General features: G+C 47.1%; 1 protein-coding gene across 3 annotated transcripts; it reads right to left on the bottom strand.

Moving 5' to 3' along the window:
• Nucleotides 1-736: 736 nt before the first annotated feature.
• Nucleotides 737-7,431, bottom strand: LOC122398238 (synaptic vesicle glycoprotein 2A-like). Of its 3 annotated transcripts, none has more exons than XM_043397940.1 (13): nt 7,273-7,431; nt 6,432-6,519; nt 5,874-5,936; nt 5,139-5,300; nt 4,641-4,803; nt 4,455-4,576; nt 4,150-4,388; nt 3,486-3,655; nt 3,222-3,396; nt 2,990-3,107; nt 1,649-1,808; nt 1,336-1,463; nt 737-998 (listed from the first exon to the last, which is right to left on the bottom strand). In XM_043397940.1, exons 2-13 carry the CDS (start codon nt 6,472-6,474, stop codon nt 922-924), a joined length of 1,620 nt encoding a protein of 539 aa, XP_043253875.1. In that variant the 5' UTR covers nt 6,475-6,519; nt 7,273-7,431; the 3' UTR covers nt 737-921. The 3 variants fall into 3 exon arrangements, with proteins under 3 accessions (XP_043253875.1, XP_043253876.1, XP_043253877.1); XM_043397941.1 differs by lacking the exon at nt 7,273-7,431 and adding an exon at nt 7,004-7,162; XM_043397942.1 differs by lacking the exons at nt 5,874-5,936; nt 6,432-6,519; nt 7,273-7,431 and having other exon boundaries at nt 5,143-5,298.
• Between the last annotated feature and the right edge of the window lie 7,420 nt (nt 7,432-14,851).

Genomic DNA, 14,851 nt, shown 5'->3' with positions numbered 1-14,851 from the left:
ATCCTGTTTCTATGTATATTCTTCGTGAATTTCGCAACCTGAAACTTTTTAGAGTTAGAATTCTCTCGTCATCCCAATCTGGAAAAAACGCCAATATATTTGTCTTAATGTCACCATCATAATTGCAATGTTATAAAGCTGGGCAGCATTAATTCGGTGAATTAAAATGGTAAAACGAGATTTTGAGCGAACATAAATCTCCTCGCAAATGGAGGGCAATAAGAGAAACTATCGCGTTTGCATTAATTTAATCGTTGGGTAATGCATATCGAAGGTATTAAATTATTAATAGACCGGCTAAACCTTCCGCTACCGTGGCCCATCGTCGACCAGCGTAGGGGTTGTTAAAAATATCTCCTACGTTTCGAGCGCCGAGCAATTAACATTACGATACGATGGATTATCTTTTCGCGTTGGCGCAAAATTAATAGAGCGTCGTTGAACGTAACCTTCGATTCCGGTACAACGATTCGCCTTGCGCAATGAGCTCCGCAGCGAATAGCCGCGGTTTGCTTATCGCTGTAACCGCATTATTAACGTTCCGCAAACCGATGTACCGCGTTAATTAGATTTTCATTGGCGCTTTTTTCCATATACTTACGATCTATTTGTTACACGAATCTTATAAAATCGGTAAGTTTGGAGGATGGGTGAACGATTTGTATCGTCTTTGGGAAGTGGAAAAGTCAAAACACGTGTAGCTTTTAAGTTAAAAAAATATATTTCTAAGTAAATTACATAAAAATGAATTACAATGGCTGTAGTAGCGCGAGGCGAGTAACGTATCTGGAACTCGCAAGCAGGTTGTTGTACTCCGACTCGCGACAGGTTCTAGGATACGGTGAATGGAAGACTGCGAGTTTGTTCGCGCAGCTCGTAGGCTTCGGCCATGTAGTTATTCTCGTCTTGTTCGTTGGCATATCACACACTAGGCTGATCGATAGTTTTCGGCGACGGCTTCACGGGTCCCGGTTGCAAGAAGGACAGGCAAAAGCAGGCTAAACAGACGATACGCGAAAGTGAAACGTAGGATTTGGGTTTCGAGTGCATCGTGGGCTCGTAGAAATTGCTCGAAAGAAACGTAATTTGGCACGATATCGTACCGATATTTTCGTTCCTCGCGAATGGCATTCCCGTAGAAAATAAAAAGGAAACTACTTGCATGCTGTAATAGACTTTTACGTTGACTCTGTAAACACCTTCCGAAACTCTTTGCTCAAACTACTGTGAAACTATTATATCGTGAGACTATTTCCCCTTGAAATAAAATAAAAATGAGTGTAAAATAACAACGGCGCGTGTATGAATCTCGAGTCAGACTTTGGTTTCACTTACCAAGCAACAGGCAACCCAGGCCCAGGAATGCAACGACGCTGTCCAATCCCAATAGCGCGGAAAATATTAAATTCCCTAGAATAGCTCCTATGTTCCCAACGGCTGTCAGGATGCTAAGATTGGTGGATCTGTGTTGAAAGATGCGCGAAAGTTAACGCGAGTAGCGACAAGGGTAGTTCTCGCGACGCATCGCGAAAAGGAATTAGGAAGGTGTTTCGTGCGATTAGATCATTTGCGTGCAGCGGCATAATCGGAAGAACGACACGGTAGAAAGCAACGGGACTGCAAGTCCGTATCGCGAGGGGGGAATTACCTTAGCAGGGTAGGAATTACGTCGGTGTTCATGGCGGTGACGATATTACCCGTTACTCTCGTCGTGACGATAACGGCGATACACAGTAGCAGCATGTAGAGAGGAGCCTGTGCCCAATTCGCTCCAAAACTGCTTACCATCGCTACGAGGAAACCAGCCACTGTAAACAATATTTCGTGTTAGGCCCTTCGATGGGCTTTTGTTGTGAAAAAAACGAAACGGACTCTTTAGGACGATCGATGTCGATTTCTCTATTAAAAATGTTTGTGATCGAGTTAAAAATTTTACACGTTGGCCACAGACCTCAACATTATTCAGCAAAGTTAAAATCGTCGCATCTTGAAAGGACGCGATAAAAATTCGTCCTTTGATATACCATTAATTACAAGCGCACGAGAAAATGATAAAATCCCCGTGATTCGCTTCAAAGTAGAGTGCTGGTAGAGAAATATTTTATGACATTAATGGAATCAACTTTCCTCCACATACACGCAACTGTAAATGAGAATACGAAAAACCATCTTCTCTCGGATATTCATGGTCTAGTGAAAATTTATACTTCCATTCTAGGTAAAATAAATTTTACCCAATTATATGGAATATTTTTATACTGATTTTGAACGGTAAAATGTTTGCCGGTAATGAAAAAAATGATACGTTGTAGTTAATAAAGCGTAAAAAACGTTTCGACGGAATTTGAATTTAGCTCGAAAAGTTAGCACGCAGCTTACTCTGTAATTCCGTCACGACTGGTCTTGTTAAAACGGTACAATTACTAATACATACCGACCAAGAGAATTTCCCAGATTTTATATACAGAGTGGTCCACCTCAATTACCTGAAAACACCCTGTATATTCGACTAATCTTGTACCTAGAATTTTCGCGGATATAAACCTACCGTTTACTTTATTTAAATCGGCGTTTCATACCACTGACTTTTCCCTTGTAAGTTTTACTATCGTCGTCATGCATGGTCAAGCAAAACATAATTTACATTTGTCACAATTATTTTTTCAAAATAGTTGCATTGGGATTCTAGTGTAATTAAATAATAATTGCATGATAATTTACGTGGTATTTATACGGTTTAATGATTCACGATTACGATTACGTAGGAATGCACGATAATTATCGTGTAATTACAATTTAATTGCAGTGCAATTATTTTGTTGAAAGCAATCGCGGCAAATATAATCGGATTACATTTTTCGCGATGCAAGAGCCGATGAACGTCGATAAAAACACGATCGAACTTTGGTCATAAAAACATCGAACGTTAGAGGTCCGTTTCTAGATAAGCTTCAGAGGTGGCGCGGACGGAGAGATCGAAATTTCTTACGTAATAACATCTTTTTTCGAAAATTGGTGGTAGCTATCAATCCGGAGAGAAACCCGGAGACCACCGCCGACGTCGCGATCATGGCAGACTTTTGATACACCGCCCCGTTGATTTTCCACTGAAATCGAAACGACTAGGAATAATTGGCGTAATTAATTATAGATAGATTACGGTTTGAACAATAATAGCAGCGATAGCTGACACGATACTCGATTTGTCGCGAGATGCTCACCGTCATGCAAATATCATCGAAATCCGGACAGCTCAAATAATCTCTGGCTGGCACGGTTTTTCGAGGGTCCAGCATCTCGATCATGGTTGGCGGCCGATCTTCGGTCCACCTCTCGACGTCGAAATTGCTCAGAATCATGAACATGTGCGGCACCCATAGTCTCATCGTGTTAAATCTATGCGAACGTTTAGGGATGGATCGAAGAGTAAAAAGTCCATCGTGTGGGTCACGGCGCGAAACGCATCGCGTCGACGAGTAACTTACGCCAGCATGCTACCAAATTGGAGGAAACTGAGGAGAGAAACGGGGCGCAAATACGGCCCGGAGAATAGCTGTTTGGCGTTGTAGCAGGCGTGCAGTAGTTTTTCGGAATTCTCCTTGAATAAGGACCACCGCGATAGCTGCACATTCTGCCGCGCGAAGAGCGTTTTTATCTGGAACGAAAACACGGGGAACAATGCGAGCGATGCTACCCAGGATCCCCGAGTGAATTATACGTTCGACGCTGCCCGACGGGTATCTCGAAACGTTCTATTTCCCGAAAAATACTATTCACGGCACCGCCGCGCCGGTTGCATTTTCTCTTCGTTCCTCGTTCCGTTCCGTCTCGTTTCTGCGCGTCCAGCCACCTTTTTTCGCTGGATCCACCGTCGTAAATAAAACGCGTCGTTCGTTTAGGCGACGGGTACGCGTATCTCGTGCTCGTTCGTATCACGCGGAACGAAGAGAAACCGCGGGAATTTCCGCAACTCGAAAACCTATCGGAAACGTACGCGCGCGTTAATTTATCGAAGGTTAACGCAGTGCTGCGACGAGTCGCGATTCTACCGAAACGTTTAGCCAACACGTCGGGAATTTTCACTCGAAAGAGATGGCTGACCGGAAGGTTAGCTCGGATCGATCGATCGATCCGTAAATCGCGACTTACCGGAAAGGTATCGGCCGACTCCCACCTGTTGACAGAGTACATCGTTCGCAACAACTTCAGCGCTTCGTCGGGCCTGCCGATTTCCACGAGGTACTTTGGAGTTTGCGGCAAAGTGCTGGCCGTGAGGAGACCGATCAACGGCACCGTCGTGCAGATCAGCAAGTAGATTCGCCAGCTGTTGTATCGTCGATCGAATATCTCGACCGTCAGAGGCAGAGGCAAGACCAGAAACGCTACGACTGCGACGGAACATGGATTCGTTAGAAGGCGAACCTTTGAGAAAACCTGGATCGTCGATGGCTTACCCGCCGGAATTATGATGCCCACGTTCACGAGGAGTCCCGCCCACCTGGTGAAGCCCGCTTTGTACTGTGCCGAATGAAATTCGGACAAGTAAGTCATCACCATCGAAAACGGGCCGCCGACGCTGAAAATTCGTGCACGTGTGTCCGTAACTCGAACGCGTCGCGAAATCAAGCAGCGATACTCACAGAACGCCGCACAGGAGTTTGATCGCCAGGAACGCGTAGTACGAGTCGACAACGGTACTGAGCACGTTCAGAACTGTGTCTGCCAGAAGCCCGACGACGAAAAGATTCCTTATTCCGACGTACGGTATTATGTGGTCCCATAAAAAGCTGGTCAGTGTCATGCCTGCGCACGTTGCAAACGAATAGTCGCGAGAATGCATAAACTGAGAAACGACATTCGCGTAAAAACAAATCGACAGAGTGGCGTAGAATTTTTCCACCGAGATTTTCGAAGAAATCGCGTTTGAATGTTGTGGAACATGCGATCGAATATGATTAACGCGTCGGCCCATAATTCGTTATTTCTACTTAAGGTGGTATTTATTGATAGCGATATCCATTAATCTTCTAACTGATTAAAACCAGTTATAGTATCGGTTTCGATTTATTGTAAGGATTAAGGAATGTTGGCCTTCCTTGTATAATATTTTCAATTGGAAATATCGAAGAATACTCTACCTACAAATGGAATAGCCAACAAAACGCCTTTACGGAAGAACGTGAGTTGCAGATCGCACTCGGCGGAGGCTAAAATGAAGGCAGTCGTGGTTGTGTCGAAGATTCCGGCCCAAGCGGCTGGCAGAGCTGCCACCAGCAGCAGCACATTTAAAGTTCCGTAGCCTGCGAACGACGAACACGCGGATACAGTAATCCACGGTCCACTTCCGTTTAAATTTACACGATTAACTTTCAAGTAACATGAAAACCACGGGAAATCAAATTTTGTGTATTTGATTATTCCTCTAGATCGTCGTCAAATCATACGAAAGATAACCGTGTATTACTGTATTGTGTGTATGTACTGTATTGCGAAAACTTCCGCTCGAAGAAGACGCGTGGTCGGTGGAAGCGATTCGACGAACGCGAACGCGATAGTTTACTCTGGCTACTCGAAAACGATACACCTTTACAATTCAATTTTGTGTGTTTTTATCTTCTTGGTCCGCGTTGTACGTTTGGCGCGAAAATTTTGAATTATAGAACTTCCCCGACGGCTCGGCGCTTCGTTCGCGCTGCGTGTACGTTTCCTTCGATCTATTCCCGTCCCGGCGCGAACAAGCGATCGTTGTTTTTCTGGCTGGTTTTAATTTTGATCGCAGTCTGTGCTCGCGGTCCATAAAATCTGCTTTGTACTTGCGACAAGCGCAGTTCGTGTCGTCTCTTCCACCGACGGTACGCGAACTTATGGCTGACCTGTCGCCGATATCGCCTTCTTGAGATCCTCAGCTCCGTCGACGTTGACATTGTCGCATCTAGCTAAAAAATTACGTCAGACTTGAGCGAAATCACATGCAAACGAGCGCATTGCGCGATCAAATGCAGGGTTGCGCAACGTTTACCGCTATTATTATTATTATTGACAGAAGAAACCTTCGACCAGATATGTATAGCGCGAACCACCAAATATAAAACAAAAATACAAAGTGTGGGGGGAAAAAGTAAAACGATTCGGAATATAAGAGTAGAAAAAAAACGATGGTTCGAATTCGTGCGTCGAGGCGTTGGAAATATAAATAGTGTCGTTGATACAATCGGTAAACACGTTCGTACGATTAGTGGAATTAAATTCGCCGTACAAGTCACGATGCAGTTATAGATAAACACTTATTTATATGTTCTACGTAAAGCGCGATTCTTATCGGGTGTAAGTACCTTAAATCGTTTGAAAATTTCCGAGCACGCTACGCAACCGCGTATCGTCTTGTATACAAATAGAGAATATAATCACACAAATAGTTTCGAAAGACTCACCACTTATCGTCGGGATTTTGCCGTTGCCTCTTCCGTCCGTCATCGCTCCAGCAGGGAATCGGTCGATCGTTGTCTTCCTCTTCCAACGCTGAAACGAGTTGTTTCCGATCGGATCGTGGTATTATTTTTCGATTTATTCGGAGTCACGAATGAAACTTTCCTCGAACAGTAACGTCGACGCGAATAATCGGTAAAGAGGAACGTAGCGAGAAATTCACCGATTCGATCCGCGAGTGCTACTGCGAACGAGCAAGTGGCTCGTGCACTGGCTAGCTTCCCATTCGCGACTGGTGTGACTTGCCAATAAAAACGGGTCAAACGATTCAATTGTTGCGGTGCGCTGTTTCGGTCAGCAGGTTCAATGAGAAGTCGCGCTCAACGATTACCCGATATCGTCGACGGATGGTCTCGTGATGCGTTTGGTCAGGGCGCGGGGCTCGAAAGCGCTGAAACGAATGGTCGGATCGGTGGATCGAAACATCGACCTTCCTTGAAAATTTCGAAATCTGGGAAAACCGTCGCAACAAGGCTAATTCCGGTGCAAACTCGAGCAGCCCGGCCAACGTTCTTACCAATATTTTATTTTCTCGCGATAAGATAACCGAACGCGCGTCTAACGCTCCCTGTTATCATTGTTGCAACTATTTTTCATCGATATCAGCACGAGAAATCGAGATTTTTGGCTACCACCGGCGAAACTAATGATTTACTAATCGACGCGTGGTCCTCCGCGAAGAGCCGCGGGAGCAGAACTGAAACCGCGATCGCGTTCGATATCTTTGATCGACTATCGCCGATCGATCGTTCGACCATCGGAAGAGAAGGAGAAGTTCGTTCTTACCTTGTTCGAAAACTAGTCCGATCGCTGGAATTTTTTATCGCGATTATCATTACAAATGAAAAACGCGTGCGCGGTGCTCGCGAACTGATTCGATCTATCGCGACGGCAATATACCGAACCTCCCGGGGAACCGCCAGAGATCTTTCCGCGATGTTTGCGCAGCTGCGTCTCGCGAGTCTCTGATCCAAGTTTTCGACCGCGTGACGAGCGCAACGCGGGAAAAACGCACGCGTTCGTTTATAATTTTCACGAGACTGTTTGCGCCGCACCTTGTTCCGTCGCTCGTTAACGAGTACTCGCCACAAAAGACCGGTTATCCTAGGAACGGCTTGGCGGGAAAACGATCGTGACCATGAGCCGATGATAAGCGCAGCGCGACTCGCTCTCCTGCGCCGCGGAATACTTTTCAAAATTCCATTTCTCGGTGTCTCGCGAAACGATCGAGCACCTTTCCTTTATTAGTTTTTCGAAAGGTACGATTTCTCGATTTCCAGCGTCGAAAGGACTCGGATCGTTTCCATTCGGGATGTTCGCGACACATGTCGGTTAATTATCCGATGAAATCCGACCGATTTGGCGTTAAACGGAAACAGGGATCGATCGGATGCTACATCGCGGAGACGAGAGGACGGTTTAAGACGCGTTTGTACGCCCGAACGAGCTATTCGGGACAACTTTGCCGATCTATGCAAATATGCAAGCCACGAGGTTCCGGTGTCGCGTCAAAAGCTAATGGCACAAAGATAATCCCTTTGCGTTGCTCCCTTGATCCTCGTCTGTTCGTTGCCATGGCGAATCTGAACGGTAGGGTTAGTTTACGTCGACCGCGGAATTGCATCTTTCCTCGATTCGTCGGCTCGAGCGAGTTCCATTACTAATTGACGAGGTCTCGGTCTGTCCCGAAATTCGATCTATTCCATTAAACGTAACGTACAATGTTATCAACATTTACCCACACATCGGTTCCTAAACGAATTTTTTCATCGTTCGTTGCGGTAGCTCGGTTCAAAAGCTTCTGTTCGCCCTTTCGAACTTTCCGTACCTCGAATTCTTGAGTTCGTTTTACTCGACTCGGTGAAAATATTGGCGAGAAGCGACGGCTTCCGCCTTGCAAAGGACTCGCCAAGGCGAAAGATATTCGAGGTAACCAATTTCTTTTCTCAGGGCTACTCGTACGAAAATGTTGCCGGAGGTTAGCGAGGTTTGCTTCTTGCTGTTTCGGTTGCCAAAAGCGTCGCCTTGAAATTTGGAAGTTCGATAGTTCCCATTTCCGGCGCGAATGTCAAACTCCGTTCGAGGCAGGTTCGAGATGCGCTAAGAAACGGGAATGCACGAACAAGAAAGTTTAATTCTCGAGAAGGGGTCTGTTTCTGTGTTCTTCCAACGAGCCCCGAGGTTCGAGTTTCGAGATTCTATTTCCTACTCGCGGTCGGACTGCAGTCTATAGGTTTCCACGGGCTCTTGGTTCGTTCGTTTTTCCGCCTAGTTTTCCAGTAAAAGCTTTGCCGCGCTTGATCCTCCAAGATGAACCGTGCTCGGGGAAAGCCGAGGGTGAGGAAGTATTCAGGAATATTCCAGAGACGAGACTACAATGAAAAGCGCGGGTAGGAAGAGCTTTTTCGCTGCTTTGTTTTTCGCCGGAAGCGTTAATTAAATTACATCCAGGGGAGAGGAAAGAGATAGAGTTTAAAACTCCGTTCCTTGTCCTGTTCGCACCAAGATCTCGAGACGGACTTTTCAGACGATTGCGCGACGCGAGAGCTATATTCGAATCGATGCATATTTTCTGCCGAACGCCAAGACCCCGCGGAACGTAAACTCGTCACGTTCGTTAAATTATGAAAAACGTCTCGCGTTCCTTTCGCGAAGATCGTGCGAGACTCGTTGGACGCGGACGTGCTCTCCGAGCGCGTTCGTTTCGAACACGTTACCAAGTCGTTTGCATATTTCAAGAACTATCGCCCGACTACCCTCGGACGCGCTCCTTCCTTTCCGCCTTATCAGCGAGTTGATGAAATCGCCGAATCTTACGCAGCGTATGTTCGGAACCGTGGATCCTGCACCTTTCGGAACTATGCGTTTATACGAGGGTCGTTTGATAAAACGAATGTATCGCGTGTCTCCTTTCCGCCCCCTCGAGGTAACTCGATGATTCCAAGTTTATTCGGTGGTTCGACCAGCCATCGTTCACATGTCCTTAATCTTCCCTGAGAAATTCACACGGTCACGTGTACGGGAGCGCGTAAAATTGGCTTTTTGGTCGGCTCGTCGCCGTTTCTTCTGACAGCCGGTAAAAGCTCTTTCGCGATCTAGTACTCCCTCGAGAACGACGTTCGCGCCGTTTCCAACTGGCCCGAGGCCATACCGACGGGCGGCTAATGCCTCCCCTAAAACGGAAGAATCCTCCTCCCTGGATCCTCGCGCCTACAAATTTATCTTCGGTTCGAGGCTTCGTTAACGCGTCCTTTGGGTGGCGCCAACGCGTGACGAACCTTAACGAGATGGAACGCAATTATAGGCGCCTCTGTCGCCGAACCCTCTCGTACCCCAACCAGTTTCCATCGCTTTCCGCCCAGCTTCCTGCTTCCATTCTCCATCGAATTCTACCAACTATACGTGTATCTATTGTATTCTATTTAGAAATTGTCGGGAATGAGTTTCCGTGGAAAATCGAGACGGGTGATCTCGACAGAAAGTTGAGGGATATTCACGTTCATATCTTTTTTCGTAAGGTGCACCCTTCGTGGACACCTCGAACAAGAAAAGGAGGTCGCGCCATCCCGTTCCAGAAAATCATTATCACGGCAACCGAAAAAAACGCGAAAGCAGATTCGATTTGGCGTTGTTCCTATCGTTTCGTTCTTACCCGAACTCGATTTCGCTGCCTTCGCGGCTGTGTTTCCGGTTCTGTCCACGGGAGGAATTTCTTTTTTACTCGGAGGACTCCCGTCGAGTGTCCCGATGATTCGAGTGCCAATTCCAGCCCCGACTAACGAGACGGCGTTTATTAAAATAATTGCGAACCGCGCTTCTTCCTTTTGTCGTTAAAAGGCGGAAAATACTTGACCGGGCGAACAAATTGCTTTTCGCGTCCTCCTCGAAAAGAATCTTTCAGGAACGGAGTCTATTCGTGTTTAAAGACGCTACGAATGTCTTTAAGCGATGTGAATCCAGCGGATATTTTAAATCAGTAGTTGACACACCGTCTAAAAGTTACTATTCATACTGAAATCTGAATGGATATAATTCTACTCGCTTAACAATATCGTTTTTATTAAACCGTACAGGGTAAACGAGGTTACGATATACGCTGCGAAAAAACGAATTGATAAAAGTCGCGAATTATGAGAAACAATCGTCTGAGAATCGAACGAAAGCGTGTCAAGTATATTTGCCATGATTTGCTCGAGCACCCAAAGCGTACGAAATGCTCCTCGTGTTTTGTTTCCCCAGCTGGTCCGAAAGCTGGTCCGAAAGCGAACCATCGAGTTTGGCGTAAAAAGGAAGAACGCGATCACTCGGAGATCGAGGTTTGGCAGCACGCTATCGGTGGTCGAGCAAATATACCAACGGAAATCGCACGAAGGCGGTTTTTCTCGGTGGGAAAGAGACTCGGTTGCAGAATGGTTAACGACCGGCGAGGACACGTATGGGCGTGAGCGCGGTGTCGCGTGCCTTTTCCGCGACTGGCACGTCTCGTTCTATTTCCCGTTCGTGCAGGAACGAACGAGACACGAAGCGCAGAAAGAGGAAGAGCAGGGAATACTAAATTTTCTACTTTTGCCCGGTCGAAAAACGTCTCCCCGGCTCGTGGAAGACGGTTTTCTCCGCGCCGAGTTTATCGAGACGATGCACTCTCTAGGCGCGGATCAATAATTCCGTCGAAGCGCGCGGATGCCTCGGCTGCCGGGAAAATAAAACAGGATCGAGGCGGTGTGCGCGGCTAAGGAAGTAGGTCGACGAGTCGCGAACACCGTTCCTCGCCGTCGAGGAGAAACGGAGACCGGGCCACGATACCCTTTTCTGTTCGGGGTTTCGACGAACCGGGATCCGAAAGAACTTTGGAAGCGCTTGTTCCTAATTACGTGTAATTCCCAGAAAACTCGTTCAAACTTTCTGCTCGAAGTCGCATTTTCGAATCGCCGGGAAACGGTTCGGCTTGATTCGTCGATTAACACTTTCACTGCCTTCGCCCTCCGATCATTCATTTTATTTTTCACTCAAAATCGTACACTCGCCTATGCCAAACTCTAGAGCGAGGATCGACCTAGGCGTCGATCGGATCCACGTTTCTTTAACTAGCCAACGTCTCGCGGAGGCACAGTACCGACAGGGGTAAAGCGGATCGCCGAGAAACGGAAGGGAAGGCTCGTTTTCGGAATAAAGGGGAGGAAGAGGGAAGCGCGTAGGCAGTTTGCACGCGTAGCGTTTGTAGATCGATCGGCGTCTCGAGGGCCTGGGTAAACAGCTTGGTCCTCGACGCGGACATCGAGCATTTTCGCGGATTTATCGGGGAATCGTGAACACCCGGGGCGGTAGGCGTCGATCGATGGCGAAGCGTTAGGGTTTCCGTGGAATCCACCTTTCGGGTTGACTCGATTTGAAAATTATCGAGCAATTACCGATAATTAGTTTGCTCCTCTCGAGACGTCGTCGCGCGCGAGTTCGGAGGCGCGTCTTGTATTCGGTTCGAATTCCCGTGGTTCGGAATAAAGCGCGAGGAGGATGGCACGGCACAGGGCGCAGCGAAGAGCCAAGTGGTCGGCAGCCCTCCCGCCTAGTCGAGGAGAAGCAGCCAATTTGAATAAACAGCGCGCGTCGCGACGAATCCATTAGCCGCCGACGCTCGGAGGGTTGCAGACCAAATACCGCTCGAAAAGAATAGAATTTGTCGGACGACGACGCGACGCGACGGCTCTTCCGTCGATGAACCGGACCGTCTGTCGAGCGTGTTATTTGCCATGCCGTACGGCGTCGTAACGCGTACGTAACCCAACTACGAGCACCTTATCTCAACGAATTACCATAGCAAGTCACCGTTAAAAATATGAACGGGAGCGAATTGACTTGAACAATGACGCGGCTAGTATTATCGTAATATTATGGATAGTTGGAATTATTATTTGCGTATCTGTATCAAACGCAGGCGTAGGAGTTGCTGATTCACGGCGTCGCCTGCGTTCGACTAGAACGAACCTTGCACTCGTATCTTATTAAAAAAACTGCACGTTCGAAAGTCTACATTTTCTTGCGTCACTAATCGTTCCAACCAAACCGGAAACTCCGCTCGACGATCCAAGTTTATTCGCTATAATCGAAATAGCTTCTTGTTAAAGTCGAGCCGAAAGATGGCTGATCGAAGGGTCGCGTCTTCCCGCGTCACGTCGAGAGGGCGAAAGACGTTTATAGAGCGGAGGAATCGGAACTGCGATGGCGGGGGGGAAAGCAAGAGGGACCAAACTGTCGGCAAACTGTATTTACCGTTGTGTTGCTTGCAAGGCGCGGGCTACATTGTGCGCTCTCCAGCTAACTTTCCTAACGATCTCGTGGTTCTGCTCGTGTTTTCCTTAAATACGAGGAAACTCGGCGATAAGCCGAAACCAGTTAAACCGTCGCGTTTCCTTTCCCCGTTGTTGCTGCCAGCAGTCGTTTAATCCTTCCGAGAGCACCGAGTCCTACCCTCTCGTTTCGCGGGACGCTGGCGCCGGAAGGACGGGCGGGCCGAAGAAAGAGCAGAAACTAGAATCGCGAAAGGACTACGAAGAACCGAGACGGACGGACCAGAAACTTTCTGACGACGTTTCCCGTCGAGCTTTCCGTCCCTTGTCTGTTACCGTCGACGTCGACGTATTGTCGCGTCCAACCGTGCCAGCAAACTTTCATTATTATTCCGAAAGGACCCCGTTACCTATTCATTTTACAATGGTCACATATATAATATCCGAGTAATAAATGTAGTGTCTTTGTTTTATCGACTGTGTTTATTATACTTCGGTGATTCTATTAGCCGTTGACAGGCTTACTGACATATATTTATTAATTTATTTACGGGGAGAAGAATGAGCAATTAGAAGGAATGTTTTTCGAAAGACATCCGTTACCGATAACGCGATCGTGCCTCGAAAATTTCAACCATGGCAGCGCGATCAATATAGGCACGTGTCTCCAATAAATTACATAATTCGTTCTAGATTGGTACTTGAAAATAAAAGGGTTAGAAAAATGAATTGGCTTCGGTCCAAGTTTGTTGGTGGGCTCGTCGGTACGGTCTGACTCAGCAAACCTAGCCTTAGACGCAACTAGAATTTGACAGACCGTGGCTTTTCAGTATCGAAGCCGGATTTCGTGTGGGGGAGGTAGGTTCGTACAAATTCTTTTTTATCGTTTTTGCGTGCAGAACCCATTGCTGTATAAGAGACATACTGTTCAAGATTTTGAAGCAGTTATTTTCGGGAACTTTTTCTGGTCTGTAGCTGTGTTATTCGATCGACTGAAGCAAATACGATAAAAATGGTAACCGTGGAACGTTCGACGTTTCCTTGGAATTACATCGTAGCGCGAAACCCGTCGAAAGTCTCGTATAGAGGGGGGTGAAAGGGCTCGGGAAACTCGTAGCGACGAATCTTGCCACGCTCGAGTATCGTTGCAACAATAAGCGAGGGGATGATGCGGGACGCCAATGCCAGAACCGTTTGAAATTCACCGCGCAGTCTATGATATTATCTCGAGACAATTAAATTAGCCGCTATTGAAACGAAGTTATTTCGAGCTAGAATAGAGGCCGGAGCTGGCCTGGCGCATACAAAGTGGCGAAATTTCGGAGGCGTCGGGGATTGCGTTGGTTCGCACTCGCGGGGCCGTCCGCTTAAATGCCATCGGCGTCCGCGTTAATTAGATACTCGCTCCAACGGCCGATAATTACGCGACGTCCGGTAATTAAATCGCAGTCGTTCGGGAGGACTTTTGTCCGCGTCGCGACGTCCGTCTACCGCTCAGACGCGGACGGATCGCTCGGCTCAACCCCGCCTTTGGTCCAAAAATCGCTTGTCTTCTTTTATCATTTCATTGATAACTTTAATGCGTATCGTTCGCCCCGATTTCTGGCTTCTTTCGTTCTCGAAATCGCGAGTAATTCGCAAGCAGCTACGTAAATTGCAGCTTAAACTCGACTCGAATTTACGATCGCGGCGTCGCCCTCGGAATCCTTGATTTACGAGGTTACGCGATCTCGAGTACAATTCCCCGTTCGTCACTGTCGTTGAACGACCAGTCGATCGATAGCAACGATCCATCGAACTTTTTCTAATATTCTGTGAAGAACAGGACCGCTGTGGTAAAATATTTACGAGGGAGGTGGGAAGGGTGGAGAAAGCATAGACGATTCCGTTTCGCTGTGCGTAAATGTAACATTTATTTCGGCATAAATTATGACGATAGATACATAGATTAGGTATAGATACAAAATGAATTGACTGTAGACAGGACTGTAGCGAAAATACACCAATGCATTTGTCGCACCAGTATTCGTACTCGATTTGTTCCGCTTGCTCCCGGTAACTCCGATCGGCGCGACTAATCT

This window comes from Colletes gigas, unplaced genomic scaffold, assembly GCF_013123115.1.
Source record: "Colletes gigas isolate AHSC1104 unplaced genomic scaffold, ASM1312311v1 Colletes_gigas_Sc00011, whole genome shotgun sequence".
Taxonomy (NCBI): domain Eukaryota; kingdom Metazoa; phylum Arthropoda; class Insecta; order Hymenoptera; family Colletidae; genus Colletes; species Colletes gigas.
Note: the sequence above shows the minus strand (reverse complement) of the source record. Positions and strands in the feature narration are given on the sequence as shown.

Coding starts and splice junctions, on each gene's coding strand:
- LOC122398238 (XM_043397940.1), bottom strand. CDS start 6,474: ATGACGGACGGAAGAGGCAACGGCAAAATCCCGACGATAAGTG. Junction 3,108..3,221: donor TCGATGATATTTGCATGACG/GTGAGCATCTCG, acceptor TTTCGATTTCAG/TGGAAAATCAACGGGGCGGT. Junction 999..1,335: donor CCTGGGTTGCCTGTTGCTTG/GTAAGTGAAACC, acceptor TCGTCTGTTTAG/CCTGCTTTTGCCTGTCCTTC.